This window comes from Nicotiana attenuata, unplaced genomic scaffold (assembly GCF_001879085.1).
Source record: "Nicotiana attenuata strain UT unplaced genomic scaffold, NIATTr2, whole genome shotgun sequence".
NCBI classification, from domain to species: Eukaryota; Viridiplantae; Streptophyta; class Magnoliopsida; order Solanales; family Solanaceae; genus Nicotiana; species Nicotiana attenuata.
Window position 1 is genome coordinate 91984 of NW_017672798.1, and position 11042 is coordinate 103025.

The 11042-nt window shown below is 33.8% G+C and overlaps 1 protein-coding gene across 1 annotated transcript; it reads left to right on the top strand.

Annotated features, from left to right (window-relative positions):
• Window positions 1-4517: 4517 nt before the first annotated feature.
• Window positions 4518-6217, top strand: LOC109214547. The gene is made up of 2 exons (XM_019378483.1): window positions 4518-4533; window positions 5721-6217. Exons 1-2 carry the CDS (start codon window positions 4518-4520, stop codon window positions 6215-6217), a joined length of 513 nt encoding a protein of 170 aa, XP_019234028.1.
• Window positions 6218-11042: the final 4825 nt, after the last annotated feature.

Below are 11042 nucleotides of genomic sequence, written 5' to 3' on the forward strand. Positions count from 1 at the left end.
AATATACTTTTTCTTTTCCTGTCGCTGTTTTATTATTATAAAGAGAATAATAATGTCAAGATACTTGACAACATCATTGATTTAATGTGATGAAAGAAATTAATTGCATTTGCATATAATTAGCTTTAAAGGAGCAAGCATGCGAGGCCCTTCATCATGGAGCTAATAGTTACATGCATAAGTTATTGAGTAAGCATGCATTAATTAGTATGTACTATTATTCTTACCGATAGAGTAATTAAATACAGCTAACCTAAAGTTTTTAATATCATTCTAATTGTATTTTCATAATTTTTGGCCTCCAAATGTGGACCAATTTTGACTCTAAATGCCCTGAATACTTTCTTTTTCAACAAAAATATGAATTAAATATTATGGTTAACGAAGAGTTGAATGATATTTCAAAGTTAGAGCTAATATACTTTGTGACAAAGCAATGAGGTTGCTTGTAATCAGTGGCGGATGTAGAGTATAGTTATTGGGTTTTCGGGAACCCAATAACTTTTGCGTAGACCTTATATTTTTATTAAAAAAATCTATTAAATATCTATAAATATATAATTGTGAACGCAATTATTATTGTGTATCAGTTTGTAATTACAATAGGAACCCATAAACTTCAAATCCTGGATCCGCCGCTGCTTGTTGTGACTCGTATGTATTTTTGTACTACTTCATTGGATAGTTAAAAGGACGGAGAACAACTTCAATCGCTCCAATTAGTAGCGAACGATGTGCTTTTCTTGAATGCAGAGAGTTACTGATGTTTTAGACAAGTCGCAACTCCTTAGGGGCCTTTTGGTTATCAAAATTAGGATACTAATCCTGGGATTATGAGATTATATTTGTTCCATATTTAGTTATAGGTATTAGCTAGTGGTAAGATAAATTTTATGCCAAAATGGTGCCCACACTCCCATAATTCATTTTCTCTTCACAAAATTCATATCCCATAGAAAAAGTGAAATAACTAATCCCGTAATATATCCTTGTTTATTCCACCCGATAAGCAAACGATATGGTACTATAGAGAAAGTGACACTTTCATAGCACATTGTGATTTCGACGCTCTTATAATATAGTGATAAATTTCATGCACTCTAATTCGACCTGCACATAGTTAAGATATTAAGTTGGCTGCAAGCCTGCAGTTGCTACTTTTGATTTGCAATTTTAGAGAGGAGTAAAAAGTTCTCATTAAACCTTCTTTCCGTTTTCGTATAATATATATACCACCTCAAAAAAGGACAAAAAGGAAAATTAAACAATAAAAAGAAATAAGAAACAAAAAGAGAGGAAAGTGTTGGTTCCATCATCCATGTTTGATTTGACTTAGATCCCCTATAAAAGTTTACTAGATGCTATAATCACTCAAGAACCATAATAATAATTATTAATTGTCATTGTTCTTAAGAGGAAGAAGATAAAAAAGGTTGTTAAGGTGGGTAAACTACGTTGACTGCAAAATGTTGTGTCTGAAATTAGGTAAAATAACAACAAAATACTATGAATCATGATAATTAAATAACATCGAATGATAGTGATAAGTATTGTGAAACGTGTCATTCAAAGAATTCAGAGGCGGATCTAGAGTATGGAATACGGGTTCCCGGAAATCCAGTAACTCTTGCGTAAACCTTGTATTTATATTAAAAAATTCACTAAATATTTGTAAATATCTAACTGCGACGCCATTTATTATTGCATATTAATTTGAAATTACGGTAGAAACTCATAAGCCTCAAATCCTGGATCCGCCTCGATCAAAGATGGTTGTATGAGTTGCTTGGTATATGTATTCTAGGATTGCTAAAATTCCTTGGCAGCTAAGCAATAGAGATAGAAGATTGCACCCCAAAAATATGGTACTATCATTAAAATATCACTGCTTGGTTAATTTGCATTTGAAAAGAAAAAAATAATATTGGCACAGAAAAAGGAAACAAGTTTCTAAATTAAGACTAGTATTTTTTGTACCAACTAGTGTAGCTTTCTTGTCCACAAATAAATTACGTCTTACAACAGTTTATAACAACTATTTATTGTTCCCTAAGAATATAATAAGTAACTAATTACTTTAAGGGATTGTTTGATTATATTGCTTGTATTTATAATTTCGTGCTAAAATATTTAGGATCTTTACTCAAATAGCTGGTCCGATTAAGTGTTTATTATACATACAATAATCTATATATTATATAATATTCACCAACTATTTTTAGGTTAAGCGGTTGAGTAAACTGTTAGATTTATTCTTCAATAAAAAAGTGTGAACAAGCTTTGTCATGAATGGTATTTGATGTTGTGAGATGTTTAATTGGTTGCATAACAAAAATAATCTCCATATAATTAATGCAGTTTTCAGTTAATACATGAGAAAAAATAAGTACATCTGATGCGATATTCAGTTAGAAGTATAATTATATACATATATTTCCGATGATTTTTTTTCCAGTTCAAGAATAGTGATTATTTTTGTATTTCAAGAAGATCAAATACTTTTACGTGCATGTTGTACTAACCTAATCTTTAAATCTGGGGCACAAAAGTAAATTGCATGGTATAATAGCTAAAATATATTTGGTCAAAAAGCAAACTTAATGACATAGGTAATTATCCTCAATGCACAAAAGGAAGTGGAAGAAAAAGGAAAAGCACTCAGGGGCGAAGCTAGCCCATCCAACACGGGTTCGGCTAAACCCAGTGACTTTAGTCTAGACTCTAGACCATGTATTTGTCTTAAAAAATTCATTAAATATGTAAAAATTGTTAATATAGAACTCAGTAACTTAAAATGACTAGAACCCCGAACCCATAAGCTCTAAATTCTGGCTTCGCCTCTGAAAGCACTACTATAATCCAAAAGCACTAAACAAATAAAATACACTTCATTACGTTTATACGTGCATGACAAAAAGAAGCATAACAACATAATTATGTTAGTTGTTGCACAATACCAATTCAGAAGAAAAAATTGATAGCAAAGGAAGCCAAATAAGTGTTGTTTTCAAGTATTCACCAAATACAATTCAGCTTTCACAAGGTTGAACTCTTACCTTCCTAGTCTTCTTGCATAAGTTCTTGGAACCTTACTATGAGTCTATGACTATATATTTGGCAAGAATTCATTGGTTCCAATGTATATTGTGATTGGGTTTAACTTATATTCATCAATAATATAAAATAAATTAACATGTTATAGAAGGTTACTTGTCAGATTATTAATTTCACTAATTAATTATGAAAAGTCACTTTGAAATAACTTTATTTTTGGACTTTGAAATAATTTTAAGGTGACATGATAATGTAAAAATAAATTTGTGACTATTATTACAAAAAAGTTAAACCCATACTTATTTGTGTTATATACGTTACTTTGCAATAAATTGATGTTAGGTTACTTTGAGGTGGTAGGTTAATGTCAATTCAAATAAATTCGACTACCTATAAGTAGAGGTAGATCCATTATTTAAGTATATGAGTTCTGAAATTTAAGTCATGATGGTTTATTGTAATAGGAATAGATTATTTATATGTTTACTCGCAAAACGGTACAGTTGAATTTCTAACGTGGTTTATAGAAATGCGAATTAAATTGATCCGAAGAAATAAATTAAAGAAGAGCAAAAGTGAATAAATTAAAAGTAATTGAAGAAAATGCGAGCCTGAGCCTTGAATTGAGCTTCTCGGGAAGCAAGAACAATATCAAGAACAAAGTATTTAGCAACAAAAATGTTAACAGAATAAGAGAGTAATGATAGCCTTTTTTATACAAGTCTTTCGTGTCCTTCAATGAGTACAAATTTTTCTATTTATAACTAAATTAGGAGAAAAAAAATCCCTAAATCAAGCTTCTCTTTAAGGTGAATAAAGACACCTCTTGATAGCTGATGGTTGCATAACGGTTGAGTATAGCAGGATTCTCTGTGACAAATGCTACTTTAATGATGCCTTCTTCAGTCGGTACCATGCTTTCAAATTCAGGTCTCCGGTTTTAATGCCTTCGTAACTCAGACAACACCGGTCATATGCTTGTACACGGTGTCAGCTATTTGTTAACTCATATTCTATCTGTCTTTACTGTCACGTGTCAACTCGGCGAACGTCCACCTGTCATTTGTTAATCTTTCCCCATACATTGTAGTGCATATCAAATAATTTCTTAATATAAATGTAGAATTAGAATAAAAAATATTGAATTCAGCCGAACTCGTAACTTGTATCCTAATCTACCCCGGCCTATAAGAAGAAGGTGTAAGTTATTTTCCTCCGTGTGTGTGGCCCAATAGGTTTAAGGCCTATAATTAATATTTAATTAATGAGCAAATCTCATCCGTCCGATCGGTTACTTGATGGACGTACCGGATTAAATAGGAACCTCTATAAATTGGTCCTCTCCCCACCCATTAGGGTTACCGTATTTTTATTCTCTCTTCCATCACTAAAGTCGGCGGTAACGAAAGTTAGGGAAAGGGGCGAGAAACCAATTTACCGATTAACGCTTCCGCTTCAAGATAATGGATTCCGCTTCAGGTATGTTTTCTATGACGATTACATGTAAGATTATCATGTTTAAGATTCTGATAGAATTATAGTTTACGCTTACATGTGGTATCATGAGCTTGAGATTTGAATTGATAATCTTCGATAAAGAATATATTGCTAAACACATATATGTAATATGTGTGCCACCTTATGGATTACTGTAGCCATGGAAGAAAATTAATACGCACAATTATTTTCTGTTTTTGCGATTTATGTCCGTCTTCGGACTTCACGTTCTTTGTGCAATTAATAACACAACACTATTCGAAGAATTAAAATACTAGTCTTTGTTGGTTTGGTGTTGAAGTGCCGAGATATATTTATTTATATCTTTATCCTTTTCAAATGTGATGTAGCATTGAATGAAGTTATGTTGATTAAAATTACGAAAAGTGCTGATGATGGTTACTACTTTTAAGCAATTTGGGGCCATGATCTTTATAAATTAAATAAAAGGAGATTTGATGTTGAATCCCTATACTGCCTATTTGCTTAATATTACTGCCGATGGCATTGTCTATTTGATCTCCTTTAGAGTTTCAGTATCATTTAAGGATTAAATATTAGGTGTTTGATCTCCATTAAAAGTTCACTGCCATCTAAGGATTAAATATTAGATATTTAACGTTATTAGCAGAAAGTGCTTAATTAATGTATATTTTGAAATTATGTAGTTTGTTAGTCACTAAAGTGATCAAACTACATTGTTTAAAATATTCATATGCATAAAATTTCCTGATGCTTATTTTATTTGTGCATTTATGTTTATATAGTTTGTTAGTCGCCAAAGTGTCCAAACTAGTATGTTCATGAAAAGCTTGCATACATAAAATTATAGTTTATCCATGAAATTAATGAAATGCCTATAATTAAAAATTAGTGGATAAATTAATTTTCACTATTGCTAGAACTTAAGGATTTACCCAAAGGTGAATCAATTATTCTATGAATAGTGAATATGATGAGGTAAATTAATATTCTTAGTCAAATATATATTGTTTGTCCAAAGATGGCATATATATTTGGTTAAAAATATTTAATTACCTATTAAAGACAAAATGGCATTTAAATTATGATAGTGTGTCGTAGTATCTACCCAAAGGAGAATTGCGATATGCTTTAACTGTTTTGTTGAATCCATATTGATTTGTGAGCATGTATTATCTATTTTGCAGCTATTCCTTTTCATTCGCTTGCTTCGTCTGTTACTGTGTTCAATGGATTGAACTTCTCTGAATGGCGTGAACAAGTCCAGTTCCACTTAGGTGTGATGGATCTTGACTTGGCTCTACTGAATGATAAGCCCGCTGCCATTACTTATTCGAGCAGTGCGGATGAGAAGTCTCTCCATAAAGCATGGGAACGCTCTAACAGGCTAAGCCTTATGTTTATGCGAATGAATATTGCCAACAACATTAAGAGTACTATTCCACAAAAAGAAAGTGCCAGGGAATACCTGAAGTTTGTGGAAGAACGTTTTCGTTCTGTAGATAAGTCTCTCGCTGGTACACTAATGGCTGAACTCACGACCATGAAGTTTGATGGGTCGCGTAGTATGCAAAATCATATCATCGAGATGACTAACATTGCAGCAAGACTTCAGACCTTGGGGATGAAAGTGGATGATTCTTTCTTGGTTCAGTTTATTCTGAACTCGTTGCCTCCTGAGTAAGGACCTTTCCAAATTAACTATAACACTATTAAGGATAAGTGGAATGTTAGTGAATTGTCCAGTATGCTTACTCAGGAGGAGTCAAGACTTAAGAAACAAGGGGGGTCATTCAATTAACCTCATGGATCAAGGAGCTGGTAAAGGACTTAAAGTGAAGGCCAACAAGTTCAAGAAGAAGAAAGCACCTGCTAAAGCTCAACAGGATGCTAACAAGGAACATAAGGCAGATACGTGTCGTTTCTGTAATAAGGAAGGACACTATCAGAAAGATTGCCTGAAACGTAAAGCTTGGTTCGAAAAGAAAGGTACAATTAGTGCTTTTGTATGTTTCGAATCAAATTTAGTAGAAGTTCCTAATAATACTTGGTGGCTTGATTCTGGTGCAACTGCTCATGTATCTACTACGTTGCAGGGATTCCTTACGATCCAAACTACAAATCCAAATAAGGATTTCTTGTTCATGGGAAATCGTATGAAGGCTCCAATTGAAGGCATAGGGACTTATCGTTTGATCATGGAGACTGGACGTCACCTTGATCTATTACAGACTCTTTATGTACCTTCAGTTTCTAGGAATTTGATTTCTCTTTCAAGACTTTATGTTTCTGGATTTGATTTAAAGTTTGGAAATGGATGTTTCAATTTATATAAGAATGCTATTTTTTATGGTTCTGGTTTTCTTAGTGATGGTTTATATAAATTGAAACTCGATATTGGTTTTTCTGAATCCCTTCTTACTGTTCAACATAATGTTGGAATTAAACGTAGTTCACTAGATGAAAGTTCTGCTTACTTGTGGCATAGACGTTTGGGTCATATATCCAAAGAAAGGTTAGAAAGATTAGTAAAGAATGAGATTCTTCCGAATCTAAATTTTACTGATCTTACTATATGTTTGGATTGCATTAAGGGAAAGCAAACCAAGCATAGTAAGAAAGGTGCCACAAGAAGCACCCAGCTTCTTGAAATTATACACACCGATATTTGTGGACCCTTTGATGTTCCATCTTTTGGTGGAGAGAAATATTTTATCACTTTTATCGATGATTTTTCACGTTATGGATACATCTATTTGCTGAAAGAAAAATCTCAAGCAGCAGATGCTCTCAAGGTGTTTGTTAATGAGGTTAAGAGGCAATTAGATAAAAAGGTGAAAATCATTAGGCCAGATAGAGGTGGTGAATATTATGGAAAATATAATGAGTCAGGACAATGTCCAGGTCCATTTGCAAAGTTTCTCGAGGAACGTGGCATATGTGCACAGTATACTATGCCAGGAACACCTCAACAAAATGGTGTTGCAGAAAGGCGTAATCGAACACTTATGGACATGGTTAGGAGCATGATAAGTAATTCCTCATTACCCAAATCATTGTGAATGTATGCTCTTAAAACCGCTGTATATTTATTAAATAGGGTTCCTAGTAAGGCAGTTCCAAAGACCCCTTTTGAACTGTGGACTGGAAGGAAACCTAGTTTAAGGCACCTGCATGTTTGGGGTTGCCCAGCGGAAGCTAGAGTTTATAATCCACAAGAAAAGAAATTAGATTCTCGAACAGTAAGTGGTTACTTTATTGGTTACCCAGAGAAATCTAAAGGGTATGTGTTTTATTGTCCAAATCATAGTTCGAGGATTGTTGAAACCGGTAATGCAAGATTCATTGAGAATGGTGAAGTTAGTGGGAGTGTTGAAAAGCAAAGTGTGGAAATTAAAGAGGTGAGGGTCAATATTCTATTACCCAAAAATGTGCCTACTTCCACACAAATACCAAATGTTGTTCCAGTTGTTGAAGAACACTTTAACAACACCGAGCAACATTTGGATGAAACACTTCATGAAGAAACTAACCCACAAATATCTAACACAAATGAACCACAAGAAATGCCATTAAGAAAATCTCAAAGAGTTAGAAAATCGGCTATTTCGGATGATTACGTGGTTTATTTGCAAGAGTCAGATTTTGACATTGGTCTTAGTAAGGATCCGGTTTCATTTTCACAAGCCATAGAAAGTAATGAGTCCGACAAATGGATTGATGCCATGAAGGAAGAGTTAAAATTCATGGAATACAATAAAGTCTGGGATCTCATTGAATTGCCAGAAAGTTCTAAAAGAATCGGGTGTACATGTGTCTTTAAGACCAAACGCTATTTAAATGGCAATATTGAGAGATACAAAGCCAGACTTGTTGCCAAGGGTTATACTCAGAAAGGAGGCATTGATTATAAAGAGACCTTTTCACCGGTCTCAAAGAAAGACTCGTTAAGAATTATTATGGCTTTGGTGGCTCATTACGATTTAGAGTTACACCAAATGGATGTGAAAACTGCCTTTCTTAATGGAGATCTCGAGGAGGAAGTGTATATGGACCAACCAGAGGGTTTCGAAACTAAAGGAAAAGGTCAAATGGTGTGTAAACTGAAGAAGTCAATATATGGACTTAAACAAGCCTCACGACAATGGTATATAAAGTTTAATGATACCTTAACATCTTTTGGATTTGTGGAAAATACCGTTGATCGGTGTATATACCAAAAGATCAGTGGGAGCAAGTTTATATTTTTAGTCCTATATGTTGATGATATTCTACTTGCTGCTAATGATTTAGGCATATTGCATGAGACTAAAGATTTTCTCTCTAAGAATTTTGAAATGAAAGATATGGGTGAGGCATCCTATGTGATAGGAATAGAAATATTCCGTGATAGATCACAAGGATTATTAGGATTGTCTCAGAAAGGCTATATCGAAAGAATTCTAGAGAGATTCAATATGAACAATTGTTCAGCAAGAATTGTTCCAATTCAAAAAGGGGACAAATTTAGTCTCATGCAATGTCCTAAGAATGATGTAGAGCGAAAAGAAATGGAATCAATTCCTTACTCTTCTATTGTTGGTAGTCTGATGTATGCTCAGACTTGCACAAGATCGGATATTAGCTTTGCGGTCGGAATGCTAGGAAGATATCAGAGTAACCCAGGAATTCATCACTGGAAAGCTGCAAAGAAAGTTTTGAGGTACCTGAAAGGAACGAAGGATTACATGCTCATTTATAGGAGGTCCAAACATTTGGAAGTTGTTGGATACTCGGATTCAGATTTCGCTGGATGTATTGACACTAGAAAATCCACGTTTGGTTATTTGTTCCAATTAGCTGAAGGAGCAATATCGTGGAAGAGTGCCAAATAGTCTGTCATTGCTACATCCACGATGGAAGCAGAATTTGTGGCATGTTTTGAAGCCACAATTCATGCATTATGGCTGCGAAACTTTATTTCAGGACTTGGGGTTGTCGACACCATTACCAAGCCGCTGAAAATTTACTGTGATAATTCTGCAGCAGTATTCTTCTCCAAGAACGATAAGTACTCCAAAGGTGCCAAACATATGGAATTAAAGTACTTTACCATCAAGGAGGAAGTTCAGAAACAAAGAGTGTCACTTGAGCATATTAGAACAGATCTCATGATTGCAGATCCGTTAATGAAAGGTTTACAACCAAAGATATTTAAAGAACATGTACATAGAATGGGTCTAGGCTGTATTTATGACTGATGTATTTTTTATGTTTAGACACTCTAAGCTCATTTATATGTTTCTGATATACATTAGTGATTTCCTGTTTCTCATAATGCTGTACACATTATTGTTTTGAGATATTACAGGATAAGTCTCAATGAGACATTATTGTGGACCATAATATTTTATAGCTTATGGACCTGGTACAATGAGTTGCTAATGTTGTAGTATATGGAAAGGAGTATGTAGACAAATTATATATAACCGCCATAACTCACATTTAGTAATTTACCGTGTTATGGTATTTATGATGGACATTATAGAAGAGATTTGTTTATGCGCAACTAATGTTCCTGTATTATGTGATTATTGGGCCAAGTGGGAGAATGTAAGTTATTTTCCTACGTGTGTGTGGCCCAATAGGTTTAAGGCCCATAATTAATATTTAATTAATGAGCAAATCTCATCCGTCCGATCGTTACTTGATGGACGTACCAATTAAATAGGAACCTCTATAAATTGGTCCTCTCCCCACCCATTAGGGTTATCGTATTTTTATTTTCTCTTCCATCACTAAAGTCGGCGGTAACGAAAGTTAGGGAAAGGGGCGAGAAACCAATTTACCGATTAACGCTTCCGCTTCAAGATAATGGATTCCGCTTCAGGTATGTTTTCTATGACGATTACATGTAAGATTATCATGTTCAAGATTCTAGTAGAATTATAGTTTACGCTTACAGAAAGGAATTTGGTCCCTTTTTGCATGTACAACTATCTGAACCTCTCCCATATAATTATTTTTTATTTTTTTTATAATTCCTTAATTTATATCGCGAGGCTGCGGGAACACAAGTTTCAATATTATGAATTGTAATGTAGGTTTGACCAATTGATTGTGACCTTGGGCAGCCCCAAATTAAACCCTCTCCACTCCCAACAGGTCAAAATGTCAATTTTTTTGACGTTTAAATAACCCATCCATTTGAGATGGAATGTTCATGGTTTTTTCACAAGAAGGAAAAAAGTCAACATACGACTTTAAACGTTCATTTAAACAACAAAAAAAATATATATCTCAATTAAAGTCAAACGGCAGACATTTCAGTTGAAATAGGGTTGCTCTGAGGTAGGACCACATTAGAGATAGAATAACTAATTCTAAAATGTGGGATCATTTTATGGCTAAAAATAAATGGGATACTTTGTTAATCCAATAAGTCTTTTGCAAAAACATTAATTAGGTGATTGTTGTCCATCTATCAAAGTCTTAATAGACAGAATTATTCGATATACGTGTTGGTGCGA